This window comes from Erpetoichthys calabaricus, chromosome 1 (genome assembly GCF_900747795.2).
Source record: "Erpetoichthys calabaricus chromosome 1, fErpCal1.3, whole genome shotgun sequence".
NCBI lineage: Eukaryota > Metazoa > Chordata > Cladistia > Polypteriformes > Polypteridae > Erpetoichthys > Erpetoichthys calabaricus.
The window spans coordinates 329,798,926-329,825,046 of NC_041394.2; the positions used below are offsets into that span (position 1 = coordinate 329,798,926).

Genomic DNA, 26,121 nt, shown 5'->3' on the forward strand with positions numbered 1-26,121 from the left:
GGGCCGTCAACAACAATCTGTACCACAACCCGAGTCACCTTTCCGACACCTGAGCGGACACGATTATAATCCAGCAGCCTCCTGAGCAGCAGCAGCAGGAAAAAGAAAAATGATCTGGAGACACCGATACAGGTCACACGAAACAGAACAACAACAACAACATTTATTTAGATAGCACATTTACAAAACATGTAGCTCAAAGTGCTTTACATAATGAAGAAAAGAAAAATAAAAGACAAAGTAAGAAATTAAAATAAGTAACTAACACATAGAAAAAATGATCATTCGAAATTGGAAAACAAACCAATATCTACAAAGCCATACACTGCAGCAATCCCCCCACTGCCCACCACAACAATACAGGTAAATATACAGTGATTAACTGTACAGTGTGTTCTGGAAAATAAAAGTCCGTTTAGCATTCTTAGAAAAGTAAATGCCGTAAGATGTGAATGATGATAGAAGGAACACCACATACCATCTCCTAAAAATAGGACAGACAACTAAAGTCCATACTGCCTCTTCAGGGCAAAGTCCAATGCAAGTTGCATTTTGCTCCCCTGTGCAAACACCACCATTTAGTGATGAACCTGGTGTCACCCGCTGGATCCTGAAGGTGGCATTGATTCTTCTCTCCTTGTTTCCTCACCTCTTTTAAGAAGTATGGGATCCTGTTTGTGGCCATTTCCTTTTTGTTGGAGTGGTCTGACTGCCTTTCATCCAAAGATGTATCCAGTGCTGTTGTAGCTTCTCTTTTCTGTGGCGTTCTTTCTCCTGGTCTTTGATCAGTGCAATCTCTGCCTGACCGAGACAGAAACAGTCACACATCTGGTTGCCAGTTCCAGTGTGGCCATATTAATGCCTTGAATGACCCTATGCACAGGCCGCCATCTGTCTAGCTACGATTAGGAGCTCATCGCTTGGTCTTAGTTTTCCTTCAATAAAAAATTCCATGGGTAAGTTCTTGATCTACATGGGTTTTTTTATTTCATCTTATACAATTTCTCATATTAGGAATTTGTTAGTTTTCACATACCCCTTGGGGTCAGCCATTGTACAGCGCCCCTGGAGCAACTGCAGGTTAAGGGCCTCGCTTGAGGGCCCAGCAGAGAAGGATCTCTTTTGGCAGTAATGGAGATTCGAACCGGCAACTTTCTGGATACCAGCGCAGATCCTTAGCCTCAGAACCACCACTCCAAGTAGTAAGCACCTAATTCCCATTATATTTGTGGTTTTGCCACCAATTTCTCCCTTTTCTGCTGGTCCAGTTTTCTGATGCCCAGCAGGATGTAATGTTTCCACCTGCACAGTGAGTTTGTCATGCTTTCCCTATTATGGAGCAATTGACTGAGCTCCATGATGGAGGTTGTTTCCATTTTGTTTCATCGTTAAGCACTTTCTGAACATATTGGTCTTTAAAATATATCAGGTAAGCCTGAAGTCCAATGATTGCTATCATTGTTTGTACACGTAATCAGTTTCAATCAGTCCCTTGCCTTTCTTAGGATGTACAGTCTTGGAATGTATTAATTCATGTACATTCATTGATGTGTGTGCAGCAGTTTTCTTCTTTTACTGTCTAATTTATAAGGATTGTTGTGTGGCCACCCTATAATTCCAAAACTGTAGGACAGAAAAGAAGCTGCTAGCTGTGGCTTAAAGTTTTTTGTGTGCTGTTGTGGAACTCCTGGAAATCTTTTTGGTCCATTGTTTCAGAGCCAGAAATTCTGTTCATTTGAACTGACACCAGATTGGAGGTCTTGCCTATGTCTGAAGATGGTGCACAACTGCCACCGCCTTAAGATACTCAAGTGCAGATTTTTATCCTGGAAGATGTGCAGGCAGTGTGAATGAACTCTTTGGATCCTTTCCCCACTACAGTATGAAAGAAGTTTTACCTTGATAAGACTGGGAGAAGGTACTCATCAAGAATTGAGTAGTTAACAAGAGAATTTGTTTTTAACTCTTTCCTCATTTCCTTCCTTTATTCACTTTCCAAATTACTTCATCAGGGCCTCTCTCCTGTATGAATTGTTGTGTGTAAGTGAAGACTGCGTTTTTCAGAGAATTGTTTGCCACATTCTGAACAACAAAATGGCTTCTCTCCAGTGTGAATCCTTGCATGGGTCTGAAGATGGCCTATTTGTGAAAAATGTTTACCACAGTCAGAACAAGAATATGGCTTCTCTCCAGTATGAACTCTTGTGTGGATCTGAAGCTTACCACGGGTAGTGAATTGTTTACCACAGTCAGAACAGCAGTATGGCTTTTCTCCAGTGTGTATTCTTCTGTGGACTTGAAGTTTTCCACTGGTGATAAATCTTTTGCCACAGTCAGAACAACAATGTGGCTTCTCTCCAGTGTGAATTTTTCTGTGCATCTGAAGATTGCTGCTGGTGGTGAATTGTTTCCCACATTCAGAACAACAATATGACTTATCTCCAGTGTGAATTATTGTGTGTAATTTAAGATTTCGTTTTTTAGAGAATTGCTTTCCACATTCAAGACAGGAAAATGGCTTCTCTCCAGAATGAATTCTTCTGTGGGTCTGAAGATTGCCTATTTGTGAAAATTGTTTGCCACAGTCAGAACAGCAATATGGCTTCTCTCCAGTGTGAATTCGTCTGTGGGTTTGAAAACTGCTGCTGGTGCAGAATCGTTTCCCACATTCAGAACAACAATACGGCTTCTCTCCAGTGTGAATTCTTCTATGCGTTTGAAGATTGCCTCTTTGTGAGAATTGTTTACCACAGTCAGAACAGCAATATGGTTTCTCTCCAGTGTGAATTTGAGTGTGGGTCTGAAGATGGCTACTTGTGGAGAACTGTTTCCCACATTCATAGCAGCAATATGGCTTCTCTCCAGTGTGAATTCTTGTGTGGATCTGAAGATTGCTACTGCTAGAGAACTGTTTTCCACATTCAGAACAGCAATATGAATTCTCTCCTGTGTGAATTATTGTGTGTAACTGCAGACTGCGCTTTTCGGAGAATTGTTTACCACATTCAGAACAGCAAAATGGCTTCTCTCCAGTATGAATTCTTGTGTGGGTCTGAAGATGGCCTATTTGGGAGAACTGTTTTCCACACTGGGAACAGCAATATGGCTTCTCTCCAGTGTGGATTCTTTTATGGGCATGAAGATGACTATTTTGAGAGAAATGTTTTCCACATTCAGAACAGCAGTATGGCTTCTCCCCAGTGTGAATTCTTATATGAGCATGAAGATGGCTTTTATGGGAGAAATGTTTTCCACATTCAGAACAGAAATATGGTTTCCCTCCAGTGTGAATTCTTGTGTGGATTTGAAGTTTACCACTGGTGAGAAATCGTTTGCCACACTCAGAACAGGAATAGGGTTTCTGTTGTGTATGACTCAACTTAAGTTTAGTTTTAGATTTTTGTTTAGAAGTTCTCCTTTGCTTCTTGTAGACATACCGAGCCTTTGTATTTGTATTATGCACCTGTTGACTATTGATTGTATCTGTTCTTTTTAGTTTCACAGGCAAGGAGGTTGGCGTCAAAATCTCTGGTCCAGATGTCAGCTCTTTCATGTTTTCATTTTGCTGTGGTCTACAGTGAAGAGATGTATGAAGAAATGAAGAGGAGAAGAAGGTGCCACTTTCTTCCACATCTGCAGAAATACAAAATGCACAATTAAATGTAAATATAAAAAGTTCAGAAAGACACCTGGAAAAAGAACCTGGAACATTTATTTCTATAGCACATTTTCACACAAATGATGTAGCTCAAAGTGCTTTACAAGATATCAAAAAAGCAACTACATTTAAAGAGAAATTAATTCAAATTAGATAATAATAATAACAATAATAATAATAATAATTATTATTATTATTATTATTAACAATAATGCATAAATAGTTTAGAAATAAATAATGCACACTTTCATAAGACAAATATATAATTAATAGAAATAGAGTCCTTATATATAGAAATTATAGATTAGCCTTTTTTGTTGAAATACTTTTTAAATTAACTTACCAGTTTTTAAATTCACCACAAGATTGTCAGCACTGCTTGTTTTACTTAATCCAACACTTAATTTAACTTAATAATTACTTAAAGTAGACCTCAGAAAAGAAAAGCCAGACCTGCACTTTAATCTGGACTGTCACCTAAAGAGTAGGCCTCACCACCTCAGGAGACCTGGCCCTAAACTTGAAAGGCAACCTTACTACCTGCACAGGCTCAAAATACAAGTAAGGGCAAAGACTTTTAAGTCACAATTACCAAATGTATTAACAAAAAGGGAAAGGGGGAACCGTTAAAAATCTCTGAGCCAAAAAATAAAACTTATTTATTAAAAGTGCTAAAAAGGATTAAAAAATTCACGAAATAAAATAGTGAATAAATCCCCACCCAAAAAAAATTTAAAAACCAGAAGCTGTACCTTAATTGCACACCACACACAATTTAAACAATCAATACAAATGGCATACCAGTACTCAAGTACTCCTTTGGAGTTAAACATTGGTCACAAACAAACCTACAACAACTTCAAAGGAATACAAAAACACAATTTACTAAACACAAGCAGTGCTGCCCCAAAGCAAACACAAAACGACTCCCTCTTCTATGTGCTGAGTGTGGAAGATGTCTCTGAGATCTAAGTAATTTCCACAGCACAAAGTTTAATAATTCAAGACAACTGTTCCACACAAAACAGCACACATCAACACTACACAAAGCAATAGATAATAGATAGCAAACTAAAAATAGTTCAAACCACACATCACTTAACCGACATACAGACATCACAGATGACATAACCACAAGCATGGGCTCAGAAAACATTCCTGTATTTTCTTTGAAATTTTCCACAACTTCTACTGATTCTCTCATTTCAGATCTCATTGTGCTTTATTGCTCCACACATCCATCTCAACATCTTCATTTCTGTATCTTCCAGGTGTCCTTTAATGCACCTTTCTTTTTAACTACTCAGATTTCTGATCCAGTGCTGGTCTCACTACTGTTTTATATACTTTACCTTTCACTCTTTAATTGATTTTTCACCCACATAACACTCCTGATACCCTTTTTTTTCAGTTTTTCTAACCTGATTGCATTTTGGGGTTTATTTCTGAATTTAGATCTCCATCCTCTGTTATTGTTAACCACAATTTTACTGTCATGCAGGCTTCCTTGGTTGTCTATGCTGGAGTAAATAAAACAATTAAAACCAAATTACAGTCATGGCATGTCATTGTCTAACCAGCTTAATCCAGACCAGGGTCTGGGAGCTATACCGGCTGGCAGGATATAGCTGGTTGGATAATGGATAGATGGATGGATAGTTCAAACTGAAAAATGAATAAAAGGGACAAAAAAAAACAAGTCAGGAAATGTACTGTGGCTAAAACGTACTGTACCAGCTCCCTTATATATCCTGCACATTTCATTAAAAAAATATTCAGAATACTAGCATATAATTTTACTAGCGGCTTGTGGTCTTTGAAATAAAACAATGACGCCCTAGCAGTTTGACTGTATTTGTGAACTTGGAGAGGCGTCCGCTAACTCCTCAGAATTACCCAGTGCACAGGACTGGGATAAGAACCAAGCCCCACCCTGACTGGGTTATTCCTCCTTACATATTGACCTTCCATTACAGCGCCCTGGGCAGGCAAAGCACTAACCTCCATCCCAGTCGAGTGGCCATTCCATCCATCACAACATTCACACTCGGTAAGGTGAACATTCATAATGCAAACACCGATTTACTGTAAATAGGAATCATTTTTAATCTTCATCTGGCCCAAATTACCCCTGTTTTGTTCAGATAACACAGAAATATGTGAAAATGGGCATAATTAGTTTTATAACAACATCAATCATTAAAAAAAAAAAAACTAAGAAGCCATTCCCCTTTAAAAAAATACTGTTTAACCTCCTTAGTTTTACATTTTTTCTCAAAAAAAAAAAAAAAATGTAAAAAGCGTTTAATTTTTTGGCTTGAAAAACAAAATATTTATTAAATCTCATGTTTCTACTGTAAAACGTGCAAAACATTAAAAGTACAAAGTCAGAAGTGCAGAAAGTATAATAATGATACAAATAATAATGAATAATAATAATAATAAAAATAATGCTAATACCGTATAAATGTGCTGTTTGTGTGGTATATCTTGAAGCACAGTGAAATACACAATCCAGTGTCTGATTCCTTGCAGATTTTCTTTCCAGGCTCATCAGCTTTTCAGCAGCTCACAGCACAAGTGCAATTGACATGAGCGTCACTTTCGGATTCATCTGAGTCAATTTTGATTTCACTGTCCGTTTCAGTTTCACTGCCTGAAGACAGATTCATGTCGCCATCACTGTCAAGAGCATGCAACACCTGGGCTGCTAAAAAACATTTCTTACGAGACGCCATTAAGAGGCTAGGAGAGGGCGTGTCTGCGCCGTTGCCCGAGTAACACTTTGGCCTATCACTCACATAAGACCCGCCTCTATCTTTGCCTGAGCAACACTCGGCACTAACACTGTTGCCACTTTCCCAACTCGAGTAATCCTCGGGTCTAACGCTTATGTGAGACGTGTTTATACAGTTGCCTGAGTGATGCTCTGAAGTAATACTTTTAGCACTCTCTTTACAGCCAGAGTAACGCTAAGGAGGTTAAAAGGCTGCTTGCCTATGAAGTCAGTAGGAATCATGAGGTCGCTGGAAAGGGGAGTGTGGCTCTCCTGATATCTATGCAAAAGGACGAAGGTCCAAGTCTTTAGACTCCTGGTGCTCCCTGTTTTGCGAGACATGGATGCTATCCAGTGACCTGAGATGAAGACTGGACTCCTTTGGTACTGTGTCTCTTCGAAGAATCCTTGGGTACCATTGGTTTGACTTTGTGTCCAGTGAGCGGTTGCTCATGGAGTCCTGAATGAGGCACATTACCTGCATTGTGAGGGAGCATCAGCTACGGCACTATGGCCATGTGGCACATTTTCTCGAGGGTGATCCGGCTCATAAGATCCTCATTGTTGGGGACCCGAGTGGCTGGATCAGGCCAGGGGGTTGCCCACGTAAGACCTGTCTGCAGCAGATAGGGGGTCATTTCCAGAAGGTGGGACTGGACCGCGTGTCTGCCTGGGGGGTTGCCAACCAGGATCCTGAGCTGTTTCATTGTGCGGTAGGTGCAGCAACATGCTGTAGCAGTGCATGCCCCCCAACCTGACCTGTCCGCCCATCAAAGTACAGGCCAGGCCTGAATAAGCTAAGCTTCAGGTGGGTGATCCATTCTGAAGTGCAGGTGGTATGGCTGCTGGCATATGAGAGGCTCCAGCTGACCCTCCTCAGGATAAGCCAGTTTAGAAAATGGATGGACAGTGGGAAGGAATGAATACAAGTAAAGGCAAATAACCTTATGTCAGATTTATTTTCTTACCTCAGATTTATTTCTCTTATTTAACTTGTTTTGCCAATTAGCTGGAAAACAAAAAGCAACATTTCTGTTAAATGCTGAAAAAGCTAAACGTTCAGCGGGGCAAGGCCCGCCTTATTTTTTTTAAAAATTGAATCCTTCCTGGCCCAAAAAGCAATCAAGAGATGAACCGAAACCAAGAATGTAACAAAAGTCAGAACCAGCAGATCAAGAAAACCAAGCACCAAAACCAAAACGCTAGAAAAACTCCAAAACGGCTTGCTAGAATTCTTAAACCACTAAAAAGAGAGTCAAATGGCACAGAAAATTAGAGATTAGCCAAGAGAGAGTAACAATAAGCATACCGGTAGCCTCCCTGATGTCCACAACCTTCCAGAATGTGAAATTACCCTGAAACAAAATGTATACATAGCCAAAGAAAAAAAAATGTTTTCCATCTGATTCATAAGACAACTTGGTTTTGAAGATCAGGGAGGTTTATTTTTAATGTCTGACATGCTGGACAGTTCCGTTAGGTCTGGTGGGGTTATGACGGACCAGCAGCAGGAACCTCCTGTGTGTACTTTTAATACCTGAAATCAGACCTCATTCAGGCTTGCATTTTTATTTAGTTCAATGCTGGTAACGTGTGGCATCTTTGGGGAAACAAAAGTAAAAAATGATGGTGGGATTAATAACATGTTCTGTTTAAAACCTACCAATGTTTAGCAATTATAACACTTTACTGTTTTTAGTTTGGAATTCATAAATTAAAATAAGCCAGCATTTTTATGTTCAGTGTTTAAAAGAAGGGTGGGGGGCCTACAGGTAAACCACATCAAGCTTTCACGTGGATTTCTTTCTCTCTTACCTTCTCCAGAATTCCTTGAACGTGATGATTTCTCCGTCTCCTTCATGTCAGAATCCAAAGGTTCAGTCTTCACCTGGAAGTGGGATTTCATTTTCGTGGAGCCTGTTCCAGTCAGTCTGTCATCTGCACGCACATATTGAGGGAGAGACTCGAATTTAACATCTTCTACCTTGACAGAGTTTGCCATTTCATTTTTTTGCAAGTCAGTGGTGTCAGATGTTGGCCCAGACTCCTCTTTAATGACTGTTCGACTCCATTCACAATTCTTCTCTTCCTGAATGCCATACACCTTCTTCTGATGCTCCATATCTTCCCATTCACAGTCTTCTTCCTTAATCTCCGCATTTCTTTTGTTCTCCATGGCACACGTGGAATGTAAACTCCTGTGCAGTGGAAGATTCTCCTGTCCCTCTTATTTTGCAAAGGGTACTTTCACGTAAGTGTTGCAATCTGCTTGAAAGGTGGCCTTTCCACAACTCTTCCACTGGGAAAGGGTTTGACCCAAAAAGATACCGAGTAAGCAAATCTTTACAGAGAATAGCCAACACTTCCATTAATTATTAACTGAAGTGGCTCTTTGGCTTTCAAAGTTGTTGTCCTTGTCCCATTAGGGTCTTAGGCCATCCATCGGTGAGGTTGAGGTTGACAGAACTTTGTCAGCTGGCCTTATAAAAAATACATCCACCAATTAAACTGAGCATAAGTTGTTTTCATCACCCTGATTGGCTAATAAGGCTGGTTGCTAGCCTTGTGTTTTTAGCTGCTTATTGATACAGAACTGCTCTTTTCCGGTTCTTTCTGTGTGCCACTGAATTAAAACCAACAGAGCAGTGCACAATCAAAATAGCAACTGCCAAGCAGCACAGCAAACTCTGAAGTGGCAACGCCCATCTGTACGACCCCCATATATCTTGTCATTACTCATTCCTTCAGAGGTCACGTATTCTTGATTTTATTCCAGCTTTAGAGGTTAGAGGTCTGGATGGCTGGACACTTTCCTTCATTAGTTACTGGAAATGGCAGATTCTCTTTTTCTCTGCAGAAAAAACAAAGAAGAATAATTTCAACACTGCGCCAAAGGCATTAAACACTGTAACTAGAATTGAAAAAATAATGATTTGATCATTGTGAGTTGTGAGCCTAATGCAGCTGATGTGGGGGACGGTCCTTTCAGGCAGGGATTTTAGTTGATTAAAGCAGGCCTGATGCATCACTTTCAGGCAGAGGCCAGAAATGGACGTTGATTTAACTGCTCCAATGGCTGCTCTTTGGCCAGATATAAATGTTAATATTACATGGTAAACTAGGAGTGAAAGCTTCATTTTAAAGCAAGTTAAATATCTATATATACTTATATTATATATATATATATATATATATATATATATATATATATATATATATATACATATACACACATACAGTGGTGCCTTGGTTTGCAAGCATAATTCATTCCCAAAACGTGTTTGTAATACAAAGCACTCATATATCAAAGCAAATTTCCCCATAAGGTATAATGGAAACTTAGATGATTCGTTCCACAACCCAAAAATATTCATATAAAAATGATTAATACAAAATATAAAGTAAAAATATATAAAACAGATTAACCTGCACTTTACCGTTGAAAAGAATCGTGGCTGGTATGAGGGAGACGAGAGCAGGATGACTTTCACTCTAACTAACGGAATCTCTGCTATCTGTTGGCTCACTGGAATCTTTTTCTTTTTTTGCGACTTTAACAAGGAACTAATTCAATGACAGTTGCTTTTGTCTCCTTTTGAGGATTTTGCAGAAATGTGACGTTGCATTGTGGTTAAACAGATCCATGGCTCGCACACAAAATAAAAAATGCCTTAGGCACACACTCACGTGGTCAAAATGCTGTAGTAAACAGTATAAGCTCGTACAGGCGTTGACTATATGAGTGAGGCACGGCGACTGAGACTGAGCTTGGGAAACGATTACCCACAATCCCGCAGACAGAGAGAGAGAAAGAGAGAGAAGAACCATCGGCTCGTTTGTGATCACGTGACACTTGGCAGACAGAGTGTATACGTTCAACTCGTTTAGCAAGACCTCACTCGTTTATCAAGTTAAAATTTATTAAAAAATTTTGTTTGTCTTGCAAAGCACTCGCAGACCAAGTTACTCTCAATCCAAGGTTTTAATGTATATTTATATATATATATATTACATAGTTTTACTGTCAAATAATGCAGAGTATGCGACATGTGTTTCGTCCTTATTTGAGCTCATCAGGTGTACACACTCTCGCAACTGAGAGGGCCTCGTGGTGGATGTTTGTAGACTGGCAGACCAACCACAAGCATTACCTGGTAGGTTAACCACCCATACAATCAGATCGAGATTCAGACTACGAATGCTATGAATATATGTGTGTGTGTATACATACTATACATACGCAGTAATACCTCGATTATTCGTCACTCGATTAACCGTCAGTCTCCATTAACTATCAGGCTCCCCCCCCCCCCCCCCCCCAAAAAAAAACCAATGTGCAGGCCAACGTCTACCTATTACTGCACTACTACTGCCATGTGGTATGCTTCAAGCTATGCATGTTGTATCAACTCTTCCTTTTGCTAGGGCGCAGTGTTTTCCCCCAGCACCACATGTTATGCCACATTTTATTAGTAGCATTTAGTAGCTTTTCTCTTTTTTTTTAATCTACTATACATTGTAATGGCCGATAAACATATGCATGTGGTATTGGAATGCTCACAAAAAAAAAAAAAAACTGAAATTATTAAACATGTACGAAACTGTGGAAGTGCTTCAAGTATTGTTTCAATTTACAGAATAGGAAGAACAACGTTGAACAGTATAAAGCATGATGCGAACAAAATTGAAAAATGTGTCGATTAATGTTAATGTTTTTCTATACTAGTCATTTAGCCCGTTACAATAACGGGCGCTAGAACAGTAGTGCATAAACATTAGTAGGAACAGTCTATATTAAATGGCAAGGGACTTAGACCTCATTCTTTTTGTTGGTCGTATTCTTCTTTCTTTCAGCCTTTCTTTTGTTGATGTTTACTTGCTGAGCTGACCGTTCTTCATGGGCTGCCGCCGTGTATTGTGTGTGTTTAATTTTCTGTGACAGTAATACTGTCTTGTACGGCTCTATTCAATAAGGGCGCGTAGATAATTTAGTTCAAATGGCTCTGGAATATGTGAAGAGCACCAGGTGCAGATCTTTATTTACGCACGCCTTTATTCGCTGCGCCCAATTGAGGTCGTGCTTTTGAGGCTCGCCTTTTTGTGCGCGCCCTTATTGAAGGATACCGTCTTGTACATTTGCTGGCCTGTACGTCCGTAATATACGTCCGTAATATACCTTTAATTTTCTCTGGCGGTAATACAGGCGTGCGCGTTGGTAATATGCCTTTAATCTCGTCTGACAGTAATACTGGCTCGTATGTGGCTGCAATATGCGTCACTGTATTGTGTACCTTTAATTTCCTCTCGCAGTAATACTGGTTTGTATTTCCGTAAAACGCCTCTAACTTTCTCCGACAGTAATATCGCGCATAGCAGCGTGCCACGCGCATGCGCACTTCACCAGAAGACACCCACATACGGACTATCAGCCAGAATATCAGCCAATCAAAACACTGATGTAAACGTACCAACCAACCAACCAACAGACAGACATGCTGAAATATATAGATAGATTGTAATTTTCTTTTTAAATTCTGTTATGTTATGTTTTGTTGCAGGCAGCTTGTGATGTGCTGTGCGGGAGCAGAAAGGGTTGAATGAATGCTGTGTAAGTGATAGGACGCTGAAGGGCTTCTGTTCTGTGAGGGGTGGACACACCTCTTAGGAGATGAGTGACAGGAGGAGTTAACAGAAAAAGGAAAGTGCAGCAGAAGGAAGTTTTGAGTAGAGAGCCAGGAGTCAATAAGCAGGAGTGTTTGCGGTTTAGAAAAAGACAGCATGTGAGTGGCAGGAAATATGATTGTGGATAATAACCCATCCTTTATTTGAACCCGGGACTGCATTCTTGTCTGTGTTTGGGGTTAGGGGTTCGCTGGCGCCCATTTCTATCACAATATATATCTTTTTGTACCATACATCTTTTTGTATTTCCTGCATTTCTATAAAAAACAACATCCCAGGGAACAAGCGCCCCCTGCTGGAGACAAACACATTTTATCACTTTATTCAACCTGCCCTTGAATCTGACTAGCTGCTCTTGCTCTTTTGAAACTGCACACATTGTTCCAGATTTTGTTTCTTAGGGATGACTTTTGAATTGCAGAGTATCCCTTGCACTAAAGAGGTTTTCTGGAGATCCATCAAATGTGGAAGCTTTTTTTTTTTTATTCTATTGAAGTTGCCCTTAAGTGAAACTACGTAAAATACATTTATCCAAACTGTTATCAGTGCTTCCAGGTAATGTGTTGTGTCATCAGTCCTTTTGATCAGAGTAACCTCTTCAGCAGAAGTGACATTCAGAGTTGGTGGTGCACAAACATAATGGCTCAAGGAGCGCAAGGAGACTGTCCAGGCAGCAGCAGGTCGCGGTTATGGACATCTGGAATGGACTGCTGCACGAGAGACCCTAACTCCCGGTCTTCATATTCTCTTAGAATAACAAACCCCACTCTGTTTAGCACTGGGAAAGCGCCGTTCTCCAAAACTGGACAGACTATTACCCTAGTTTTAGTCACAATTTGGGGGGGGGGGGGGGGGGGGGGGATCTAGCTACTTCATTATATTAGTTATGATTGACAAAACAATAAATTAAAGTGTTTAAAAACTAACTAACTGACGCAGGAATTCAATTTACAGATACATTTGAATAGACAATATTTTTAAAACTTGTCCCAAACCAAACAGGCATTATTATTAACTGTCACTTCAGTGATTCCTCTTTTCAATAATCCTAAAGAATGTGATTTATTTTACAATAGTCAAATAAAATGTGACCTAGTTAGATTGCACTCAGCCATTGAACATCTTGACTTGACTGACTTGAATGTGTATCCAATATGAAAATAGTCACTTCTCAGTTTGCTCAGTACAGAGTTAGGATTTTTGCTTTGGTAAATTGAGATATGCATTTAGCAAGCCCCGCTTTTTTAATTTATTTGAAGAAAGTAACATTGCATAAAATCAATTTGAACTTATGCAACAAATAACTGCATAGTCAAACTAGAAAAACAAAGATGAAAAGAAAAAAAAAATCAGAAAGTTAACAAAAGAAAGCAACAAAACAGTATTCAACACCAACCCGAAACCAAAATTGTGTTTATTTTATTAACCTTTAACACGCAGTACTGATCCCCCAAATTGCATTTCCCACATACAGAACAAAACTATGTACTGTACTCTATATTGAGTTTCTTTTACTTACAACACGTGCTACCATTAAATATATTCAGTCGCTAGTTACTTAGGCCTGATCAGGTTCACTTTTCCATACGACACCGTGTGTTAATTTGAGAAGATCAGAATTCGATTTAATGTTTTTTTTTTCTTAATTGTAATTAATATCAGCCAGTCTCCACCTCTTAAATCTGCACCATCACAGAACCACTGTAGTAGATGAACGATAACGAGTCGCGGCGCCCGTATGTCTGCGTGACTTAAAAAGAGGAATGGAAATCGACGATGACAGTGAAGCGAGTCACCGAGTCGCGGACACAGAGACCAAGGAGCGGGCATGCAGGCCAACCCAGAGGTACCTGCATCTGATACTCGCACAGCGTCTTCACATGCCGCTGGACAGGGGAGATTCCATGACTATTCACCGCTCTATGCATTTAGACGAGGAGACACCTACTATGTGAGCATCCCAGCGCCATCCTGATCAGAACATGAAGCAAACTACGGAGATTAGTGGGACCCTTCACTCGTGATTTGATTACTACATTATGTAACTCCGATGTCATTTTCCTCCCTTTTCGCTTTCACGCATTCTATAAGTACTTACCGTTTGTCTGTCGAGGACCTGTTTGGACCAATCGACACCACCAGCCGGCTGGCTACTCGGTTTGTCAAGAAAGGTCCAGCAGCAGCTCTCTGCAGCGGCAGTGCTGAACAGCCGGACGGATTGCGTGTTTATATCACGTGATTTGGATACGGCCCATTCTGCACTGAGGTCTGCAAATGAGTTTATGTCACGTGACTTAGAATTCCAAAAAAAAAAAAAAAAAAAAACCGGGCAATTCATGCGTGAAGAAGTAGCTGGAAGAACGGACAGTATTAGCAGGTATATGCAGTTAAGTGTTTCTACAAATATTGTAAAATTCACGGTTTTAGTACGCCTACGTTTCTAGATGTATGCAAAGGCAACTGAAAGTTCCTGGTAATGCTTCAGTGTGCACTGTAGTAAAACTAAACACTGCTGAAGAATCGTTTCTTCTAAGGTATATCTCAACTTCAAACAAATTATTAACTATATTTCATGTTATTTCCTCGTTTCAAACTTTATTTCAGTCACTCTGCTGGTATTTGCTAACGTCATCACGGTACAGATCGTTTTAATCGCGTCGTTGTGAAGTTAGCATTTTCTTACTATTATTGTTTTTTTATCGGAGCAAATTAAGCGTGAGCAACAAAAATGGGCGCGTGTCCTGAAAACGATGAATCTTAGGAATAGTAACTTTACATTGTAGTAAGGTGTATACCCGCCATCATTCTCCATAATAACCAGACACACTTCCTTTTGGCGAACATTGTAGGAGCCACTCTTTATTATTTACCCTTTAAACACAAATTGATAATGTTAAACGGCATACAAAGGGTACCCCCGCCCCCAACCTTAGCGGAATCAGGATGCGCTCAGGTGTTTCTGAAAAGCGCCCCTGTCTTACCCTTCCCGTGAATCTTGCAAAAATGACCTTACCTTGTGTGCAACCCAGCAGCACTTTTGGACCCGACAACACGGCCAATAGCCTTTCTGTCTGTTGAACCCAACAACGAACAGTTGTTACTATTAAGTGTGACAGGACGCTGCAATCCTCTGCCTTCACCTGAGTCGCCCTGTCCTCAGCTGCTTCCTGGAAGCTCGGCTGTCCTCCCAGGCAGGGCTGGCACCACCATTAAGGTGTATTATGCATTCGCCTAGGGCACAGATCATAATGTGGTGGTGGAACCCAGCCGCACAGGTTAGCAACTGAACAGTCAGCTGGCACAATAATAAGCTTGGCCTATAGGGCACAAAATAACCAAGCTGACCCCTTACCTTGCCCTATCAAGACAGTACTTTGAACCCAGATGCATAGCTGAGATTTTTTTACTGCATGTTGCCTTAGAAACTTAAAAAAATCATTCATCTTTGGGATGCATTTGCCTGTCCGAAGATTACATTTCGTCAACTCTTGCCTCATTGAGGGGATTGTTCAGCCCTGAGCCAAACAGTCAGGTGTGTGGATTGGTGAAAAAAGAAACAAAGGAAAGTGGTGGGTGTTTGACTATTACTTGTAGCCTGCTCATACCCCCTTATTTAACCCGTGGCCCCTTTCCCCTTACCGTTAATTTGGCCAATTATGGCAGACTAATTTTTCATAAGTCGATTGAAAAACAATCCATTGACAATACTTCAATTGTAGGAAGACGTTTTTGGTCTTTCAGTTGGATAAAATAGTTGTGAAAAATAATATCAAGATGATTTGACATTTGCGGTGGGTTGGCACCCTGCCCGGGATTGTTTCCTGCCTTGTGCCCTGTGTTGGCTGGGATTGGCTCCAGCAGACCCCCGTGACCCTGTGTTCGGATTCAGCGGGTTGGAAAATGGATGGATGGATGGATGATTTGACATTGTATGACAAACCCAAACAGAAGAACAACTTGTTTTTCTTTTAGCTGACTACAAGGTGTTGCTGTTTAGTAAGACAGATAGTGAGTGGCTGTTTAATGTGCCAAGTGAAAACAAAAGTGGGATAGAAATGGTAAAGAAAAAGAGGGACCTGCACATCACTTTACTCTCTTCAAACACCATCTAGACAGCTTGTGCAATCTGTTGTATATTTAATTTATGAGCTGTGATTTTCCTCAATCCTTAAATAAAGATGACTAAATAATATCCATAATGTATTTAAAATTCACACACTCCTTGTATTGCTTACCACCTTCTCAAATATATTGGCATAAACTGAAGTATGATGAAATACACTGAGTCTTTAATCAGAAACTGGTGAATGAATGAATAAATAAATAAATATCAGTTTTGTAAGCAGGGTGCTGCCTCCATGCCCACCCCCACCCCCAAAATTTTAAAAACTACTTAAATTAATAAGGTAATATGAAATAGTCAGGAAATAAATTATTTGCACAGTATGCCTGGTCTCACTGCATTCTCGCAGGGCACCATGGGAGATGGTGTTCGGCTTCACAGCCCTGCTGTGTGCCATGGGCGCCGCCATGTGACGCTGCAGGGAGATGCGGGGATTTTTGTTTCCCATATAGCTCGGAAGTACTCCCTAGTCACGGGAATGGAAGAACAGAAGTACTTCCAGGCTGAAGAAAATACCAGTCCCCATCTGACCCGGAAGTGCTAATGAATCACATGGACAGAACAACAGGAACACTTCTGGGTCAAGGACTATATAAAGGACTGGTAGAGACCCAGCAAGCTGAGCTGGAGTTGAAAGGGAGTGTGACGGAACTGCTGGGAGGAGAGGAGGAGAATTATTGTATTTACTATTGTGTTTATTGATTGTGTTTATGGTGGTGAAGGTGCTTTGGGGCACTGTAAAGAAGAAAATTAAAATACTTCTGGGCGCTTTTAAACCTGTGTCTGCATCTGTCTATTGGGTTTCATGGGGCAACAGCACCCTCAAGCGTCCACTTATTGACTCTATCTATCTATCTATCTATCTATCTATCTATCTATCTATCTATCTATCTATCTATCTATCTATCTATCTATCTATCTATCTACAGTGGTGTGAAAAACTATTTGCCCCCTTCCTGATTTCTTATTCTTTTGCATGTTTGTCACACAAAATGTTTCTGATCATCAAACACATTTAACCATTAGTCAAATATAACACAAGTAAACACAAAATGCAGTTTTTAAATGATGTTTTTTATTATTTAGGGAGAAAAAAAATCCAAACCTACATGGCCATGTGTGAAAAAGTAATTGCCCCCTTGTTAAAAAAATAACCTAACTGTGGTGTATCACACCTGAGTTCAATTTCCGTAGCCACCCCCAGGCCTGATTACTGCCACACCTTTTTCAATCAAGAAATCACTTAAATAGGAGCTGCCTGACACAGAGAAGTAGACCAAAAGCACCTCAAAAGCTAGACATCATGACAAGATCCAAAGAAATTCAGGAACAAATGAGAACAGAAGTAATTGAGATCTATCAGTCTGGTAAAGGTTATAAAGCCATTTCTAAAGCTTTGGGACTCCAGCGAACCACAGTGAGAGCCATTATCCACAAATGGCAAAAACATGGAACAGTGGTGAACCTTCCCAGGAGTGGCCGGCCGACCAAAATTACCCCAAGAGCGCAGAGACGACTCATCCGAGAGGTCACAAAAGACCCCAGGACAACATCTAAAGAACTGCAGGCCTCACTTGCCTCAATTAAGGTCAGTGTTCACGACTCCACCATAAGAAAGAGACTGGGCAAAAACGGCCTGCATGGCAGATTTCCAAGACGCAAACCACTGTTAAGCAAAAAGAACATTAGGGCTCGTCTCAATTTTGCTAAGAAACATCTCAATGATTGCCAAGACTTTTGGGAAAATACCTTGTGGACTGATGAGTCAAAAGTTGAACTTTTTGGAAGGCAAATGTCCCGTTACATCTGGCGTAAAAGGAACACAGCATTTCAGAAAAAGAACATCATACCAACAGTAAAATATGGTGGTGGTAGTGTGATGGTCTGGGGTTGTTTTGCTGCTTCAGGACCTGGAAGGCTTGCTGTGATAGATGGAACCATGAATTCTACTGTCTACCAAAAAATCCTGAAGGAGAATGTCCGGCCATCTGTTCGTCAACTCAAGCTGAAGCGATCTTGGGTGCTGCAACAGGACAATGACCCAAAACACACCAGCAAATCCACCTCTGAATGGCTGAAGAAAAACAAAATGAAGACTTTGGAGTGGCCTAGTCAAAGTCCTGACCTGAATCCAATTGAGATGCTATGGCATGACCTTAAAAAGGCGGTTCATGCTAGAAAACCCGCAAATAAAGCTGAATTACAACAATTTTGCAAAGATGAGTGGGCCAAAATTCCTCCAGAGCGCTGTAAAAGACTCATTGCAAGTTATCGCAAACGCTTGATTGCCGTTATTGCTGCTAAGGGTGGCCCAACCAGTTATTAGGTTCAGGGGGCAATTACTTTTCACACAGGGCCATGTAGGTTTGGATTTTTTTTTCTCCCTAAATAATAAAAACCACCATTTACAAACTGCATTTTGTGTTTACTTGTGTTATATTTGACTAATGGTTAAATGTGTTTGATGATCAGAAACATTTTGTGTGACAAACATGCAAAAGAATAAGAAATCAGGAAGGGGGCAAATAGTTTTTCACACCACTCTATCTATCTATCTATCTATCTATCTATCTATCTATCTATCTATCTATCTATCTATCTATCTATCTATCTATCTATCTATCTATCTATCTATCTATCTATCTATCTCCATACCTGTGTTCCACCAAGCTGCAAGGTTGCTGAAGTGCTGTATCGTTGTATTCTTCAGCAGCCAATCTGAGGAATAATTACAAGTGTCCGCAAGTATGCCTGAAGAGGATAGTCATTATCACCCAGTATCTGTCCATCAACAAACTCACTTTTTCTTGCCTTCTAACATTATCAGTTGGCTCAGATAAAAGCATCATGAGTACTCGTTGCCAGTTTGTCACAATATCAGTGAAATGAACTTAGTCATTAAAAATCACTTGCAGAGAATCTTTATGGCAAACATGGCCTGTCTCCAAGAGGATGGAAGTAGGAGTGGGTATCAGCCACCGGTCAATGATTTAACTTAAATAATTTGTGATACTTGGACTTATGAAGTGGCTGTTGGAATGTCAGACTCGAAATTAAATGGATATTCCTCTCAGTACACAAGAACATTCTGAACATACATACATTAATTAATAAATAAATAGGTTTGATTGGGTTCAAAGTTTTATCCTGAACCAACTGGAAGAAAAGGTTATATACCCAGTTGATGACATTTCTCTAAACTTTCTTCCTAAAACAACAATAATTTAAATAAAAAAAAAAAGTTCATACTTTATCTAAAGGCAGAATACACATATAGATGAACCAAATTATTGGAAACAGCTTGTCCTTAATCTGACCCCAAACATTTAAAACCATTTCTTTCACTAATGTGTGAATAAGCAACTCTGTAGCACTTTGCAGCATCCTGTACTGACTTTGGTTTTTGAGCAATGTCCGCCGTAGCTTTTGCTTAATGAGAGCAGCGGTTACGGCTTTCCTCTGTCATCCCTCGAAGGTTTAGTAGCAGTGATGGAACATACAGTACAATCATTCATCCTATTATTTAACATCTTCTTAATACGCTACCGTGGCTGTTCGTTTGTCTGTCCAGGATTTTAAATCACCTGTAGCTCGCAAACCGTTTGAACTATTGACCTGAAATTTGGTGCACATATACTACGTGACGGCTATTATCTGCTTTCGGGTGATGTTTGACCTCCAAGATTATTCCTCTTTTAATTTTAATTTTATTGTAGAATCAACTGTTGGCATTGGCCAGCAGGGCGGCCTTGCGGCGCATGCGTACGGGTGCCGTTGTCATCCCTACCACCTTTGCCGTCACTTCCCCTACCTCTTCATATCTTAAATCATCCTTGAGGCAGATTGAAGACTTAAGTACCATCTTAAGTGAAAAATTAAGGAAAACGTACTAAGTAATTACAACACAAACACTGACTTAATCAGTTGTAACGCGAAAAGATGCCAACAGAAGAAGAGAACAAGCAGGCTGCTAGGGTGTAGAAAAGAGGAGCTGACCAGGAAGCATCAAGCGCATAAACCTCTGAGCAAACGAATGCTAAATGTACAGAGAAAGAGGATGAAAACTAGGAATGCTCAAGTCAATGCGCCGTTACTGGTACAATATATTACTGAAGTAGTGTAATAACGTAATGCAGGCAGTGTGTTGTAGTGGTTAAGGCTTCAAACTTCAAACCCTGAGGCAGCGGTTCAAATCCCACCACTGACATTGTGTGACCCTAAGCAAGTCACTTCACCTGCCTGTGCTCCAGTTGGAAAAAATAAAGAAATGGAATCAATTGAATGTCAAATGTTGTAAGTCACTTTGGATAAAAGCTTTAGTTAAATATGTAAATGTAATAACAATACACACAAGAGGTGTTTTACCACAATATATTCCACTCACTAAGACCTGTTGAAATTCTCAGTTTTAAAATATTACTGAACATATAGTTTGGAGTCCTGCGGTGGGTTGGCACCCTGCCCAGGATTGGTTCCTGCCTTGTGCCCTGTGTTGGCTGGGATTGGCTCCAGCAGACCCCCGTGACCCTGTGTTCGGATTCAGCGGGTTGGAAAATGGATGGATGGATGGATATAGTTTGGAAAATTGCTGGAATCTGTCCTTTTAGAAATAAAATGAAGGCAGTAGGCAGTGTTATATAAAGCTATTCATGACATCTACCATTTTAAGCATATGAGATCCTGATTTAGATTCAACCTACATGATCAATGTGTATTTTGTTACACGTATAAGTAAACTATATTTCTGTTATTTTATCAGTGCATTCAATCCAAAATATTTTAGGAATACTTTGTATTCTCATATAATCTAGAAGATACATTTTAAGACAAAAATAGAAAAACTCTTTACAAATGTAAGGTGTTTAGTTTTGCTTTGCAGTGATTTCAAAGCACATTAAACAATACTGGGAAATACTGTACAATTACAAATAAAAATGGAAAATGTTTGGAGACAAATGTATGTAATTTGACGCTGGTTTGTTTAAATGCTGACACAGGAGTACAGATTGATATGAAGTTTATAGAAATCAGTTGTCTTTTCTAGACTTGGCCGTTGTGTGTAAGTAGCAGAGGGTACCTGAACGCTGGCCAGTGTGGGGTCACCAGCTAAACCTCAGAAAGAAATGCAGCAAAATGGGTCATCTGTGCACCATTTGTTGGAGATGGTTACAAATGTGCAGATTTGCATACTGTACAAACATACGTGGGGGTGTCAAGTGCTGCCTGGGGTGGGGGCACTGACTAAACTTTGGAGCAAAACACAGCTTACAGTCTTTCCTGTACAAACACAGAGGCTATGGAGTCTGCTGATATGTTCAACAGTGTGGATCTGCATACTGGATAAATACACAAACACACATTCAGCGTTTTATATTAGATAACCAGGCAGCATTGTGTGGCTGGGATTTAACTGTTGATTTGATGATCGGAAGTGATAGTTTTCCTGTAATAACTGCTGTTGCATAAGACACATACCATAAATTAGAAAATACTTAAGGCATCGCTTTTGGTGTAAACATGGGGGAATTGGTCTTGTGTCTAGGTGGAAGATGTTTGATTCTTAAATGACTCATTATACGAGAAAATTGTTGGGAATATTAATATGAGTACTGTAAATGAAGAATGACACATAGAGTAAAACAGCCCAAAGATCAGTAGAGGATTCACAATTCAACAGTTAGTCATTTGAACTAACAGAAGGTATAAAAAGAGTTAGTCGATTTGTTAATTTGATAAATTATTTGGAGGGTCAGTGTACAAGTTTTAGATTGTTATACAGTAATTAAGTAATAGTTTCAGCTTCAGCATTTTTTAATAAGCACAAAAATTACTGATCCATAATAGTTCCATAGTGAAGGCTTTGTTTAGAAGATCAGCTTGTCCAACATGGAGTTCTTCAGCTACTTGTGGCAAGGTTTATATAAAAATTCAAATGGATGGATGTCTAATTCAATTTAATATAGGATCTAAAACAACAGCATAGCAGGATGTGTATAGGAATATTCAAATTTCTTTAAAAAAATTGCTCCTGACCTTTAGATTCTCTACCATTTTTGTAGTCTTGCTATGTTCTGCTGTGCACACTTCAAAATATTTTTCCATGGTGCACCTTAAAAAAAAATCTGATTTTATTTTACTTCACAGATTGTCTGTAATTGAAATGCAATAATACAAGCTAAATAATTTTATATTTGTATACGAATGTAATCTTATATATCTTCTTCTTCTTTCAGCTGCTCCCATTAGGTGTCACTACAGCAAATTATCTGTTTACATATACTCCGGTATGGAAATCTGTATTGTTGTCCACATATTGATCTGGAAAATTCTGATATGATGTAACCCTCCCCGTTTGCCTGGGCTTGGAACTAACACAAAGAAACACACTGGTTTGTGCATCTCCCATGGCTGGGTTAAATGTTAGCTATATATACTTACATAAAATAACAGGATTACATATACATACACTATTGATTTGTTGTTGTTAAAATTTCCCATTAAATTGTGACAATCAGAAATTAAACTTCATAACCCTAAACCATCGTGTCATCATTCCCACCACTAAGTAACCAGAGCCAAACTGACCAATCAGATTGGTTGAGCAGTCAAAGCCAAACTAACCAATCAGACTAAAGCCAAATTGACCAATTAGATTGCTTGGAGGGACAGGACACGTACAACACAGGCACAAACAGTAGCATTTTATTAGATAGATAGATAGATAGATAGATAGATAGATAGATAGATAGATAGATAGATAGATAGATAGATAGATAGATAGATAGATAGATAGATAGATAGATAGATAGATAGATAGATAGGTTGTGGATTCCTGCACATCAAAGGGTATGGCAATGACAGGGCAAATTAAATGAGAAAACAATTATTAAATAAAATTAAGGTAGATATTGAGGCGCTTTGGGGTCAAATGTCTAATAAAAAGGGCATGTTTTAAATGAACGGCAAATTCTTTCAAAACATAATGCAGAAGAAAAGAACGTATTTGTTGCAATTGAAACCGGTGGTTGGTTTTTTTTATATAAAATGCCAGGTTCCGTCTAGAAAATAAGAAATTGTTATCAGTAGATTAAGATGTGGCCACTGTGGTTTATATATTATTTGAGATGTAGAAGGCTAAACAGAATCTAATATTGAATTGAACAAAAATGACTACAGCTTCCCTAATATCCTTCTCTGGATTAACGGGTTTGGAAGATGGATGAATGGATGGACTCCCTTTTATTAACTTAAAAATCAAATTATTAATAGGGTAATAATAAAATAAAATTATTTTTACTTTCATTGAACAGTAAAAAAAATTCAGATTGGGAGTTATTTTAGCTCTGAAAATTGCATTAAAAAAGGGGACCTCCGTCCAGCAGATGGCAGCAACGGATCGTTTTGCGCTCGCAGGCAGCAATAGGAAGACGACAGACGCTGTCTCGAGGCTGGAATCGTTGAACTGGTGTTGCGCTGTGTAGGAGTTCAGGTGGTTGAAACAGAAAAGGGTACGTATTTAAGTAAAACGTGAAAGAGATAATGGAATAAAATAGGACAATGTAAAGCAGCGTCAGAGTCTCCAGACGCCTAGACACGCACTGTTGTAATCGAATGGTGGGTGTCGGATCCACCTAACGTGCATCGTGTAAAGTAGGCTACTTCGTTTTGTGCTCTGATGCTGTAGTCGCGGAGTGAGGTGTCCAGCCACCTGTTCATTTAAATGAGGGAGCAGTGTGGACGCACGCTGTGTTTACGAGAACAAGCTGACCTTCTCAACGCTTTGTCATCCAGAAGTTGAACGGCCGTTTAGTAAATGTGCCCGTACGCTCACATGCCCGCTCCGCTACCTCTGTGGTCTCTGAATTCATCACTCCGATGGCGTTTGCGCGCGACAGCGGCTTGAACAAAAATTGATTTTTGAGCGTAGCTGTGCATATGTGTCTGGCTGTAACCGAATGTGCTACCAGCGTAAACACGCGCCTCCATCAGTTTAGAGTGCTGCACGCCACATGTAGTATACAAGAACTTTCATTTGTGGTATCGGGGGTGTAGAAGATATGATCATCATGGACTACCTGACTAAACTTACCCATAGTACGAGTGAACTGATTTGTGGATTTTGTTAATTAAAATACCATTCTTTATTTCTGTTGCATGTTGGTCAGCCATTCAATGAAATATATATGATAAAAACTGAACAGAACTTACAGGTATACATTTAGTTTTAATCCGGATAAAATGTAGTAATTTTAGTATAGCTGTTTTAACATTGGAAGAATGGTAGCATCATTCCTGCCTCACAGCGCAAGGGGGTTTGCATATTCTACCCTTGCATTTGCAGACTGATTAGTATCAGTAGATGTGCCAAACCGAGGATGTTTATCTGTTTTAAATGTGGAAATGTGTCAGTAATACATCTCAATTAACAAAATTCGCTTAGTTCTTCATGTGCTGTGAAGTTAATAACATCCATCACCTTTTTCCATTCCCAACCTGGGCCCTAACATTTCTGAGGTATGAACACTGGCTGCTGGGCCACCAGATCTCATTGAGTGCATTTACATGCATACATACAGCCAAATAAGTAAAGCATCTTCTTCTTTCGGCTGCTTTCATTAGGGGTTGCCACAGTGGATCATCTTCTTCCATATCTTTCTGTCCTCTCCATCTTGCTCTGTTACACCCATCACCTGCATGTCCTCTCTCCCCACATCCATAAACCTTCTCTGAGGCCTTCCTCTTTCATGGCAGGTCTATCCTTAGCATCATTCTCCCAATATACCTAGCATAATAATTCTTTACATTTATATAACGTTTTTCTCACTACTCAAAGCACTCTCCACACAGGGAGGACCCGGGAAGCGAACCCACAATCTCCTTACTGCAAAGCAGCAGCACTACCACTGCTCCACCTGTGAGGATCTCTCCTCTGCACATGTCCAAACCAATGCAATCTCGACTCTCTAATTAAAGCATGCACACATGAAACCGGGATAAGGTAAGAAACCCAGATAAGACACAAACCCGGTTTCTTAAAACCCCCTGTATACATGTGTGATTCCACTCATGGAGTTCACCTTTGGCAAAATCCTGAGATGTCATAAAAATGTGCGAAAAATGACTAAACTTAGCCAACAGCCACCAGGAATCTGAAAACAAGCATGAAGCCCCTGTCTCCTGAAATTGTGCCACTGAGCTTAGCATTGTATGATCACCTCATCAACATAACATTAGCGATTTCTAAAAATATTAAAGATTACTTTAACCAGTGGAAAGAATAATGTGATTGCCTGAGCATTTGCTCTGAGGAAAGTTAAATTAAATCCTAACGTACTGGAAGGTATTTTTTGCTTTGCCCCCTCTCACAATCTATCATCTATGGGGTGTGGGGGGAAGCAAAAGCTTTACATTTCTCAAACACTTTAACATCCAGTTTTCGACAGATCTCGACGTTTTAGGGTCCCCTGATATGGAAAACATTGCTATTTCGATGATTTGGTGTCTCTGCCTGTGTGTGCGTCACAGTTTCTTGTGGTCAGTGTAGAGCTACAAGGCTGGATGGAAAAATACCAAACTCGAAACTTAAGCCTGTTATGAGATGACGATGTGCTGATTTTTATGCCAAATGGTGCAAGAGAAAGAGGCACTCGAGGAACCCTCAAATACTGTAATTCTGCAATTAATTATGAATTCTTCTCGTCAATTACTTGTAATGGCCGATTTTATGATCAGAAAGATCAGCATCAGAGCGGCAAATACTGAAATGTTAGAGAATAGTTTGGGTAACTTGGTTCCTAGGATGCAAAGCCTACTGACGCTTACGTCCAAATCTTTCTTTTCTTTTTTTTACAATGATACAGTGGCAGTTCTGAAGCTGTAAAG

The 26,121-nt window shown here is 39.8% G+C and overlaps 2 protein-coding genes across 2 annotated transcripts in view; one reads left to right on the plus strand and one right to left on the minus strand.

Moving 5' to 3' along the window:
- Positions 1 to 358: 358 nt before the first annotated feature.
- LOC114666069 (gastrula zinc finger protein XlCGF57.1-like) lies at positions 359 to 9,243 on the minus strand. Its single transcript, XM_028820806.2, has 2 exons — positions 8,250 to 9,243; positions 359 to 3,633 (listed from the first exon to the last, which is right to left on the minus strand). Exons 1-2 carry the CDS (start codon positions 8,608 to 8,610, stop codon positions 2,009 to 2,011), a joined length of 1,986 nt encoding a protein of 661 aa, XP_028676639.1. The 5' UTR covers positions 8,611 to 9,243; the 3' UTR covers positions 359 to 2,008.
- A 14,400-nt stretch (positions 9,244 to 23,643) lies between these two features.
- The window catches only part of LOC114664335 (zinc finger protein 721-like), an 86,299-nt gene continuing 83,821 nt past the window's right edge, over positions 23,644 to 26,121 (plus strand). Inside the window, exon 1 of the mRNA XM_051932315.1 lies at positions 23,644 to 23,747. The gene's annotated coding sequence lies outside the window, so the exon portion shown is untranslated. The remainder of the gene's footprint in view (positions 23,748 to 26,121) is intronic.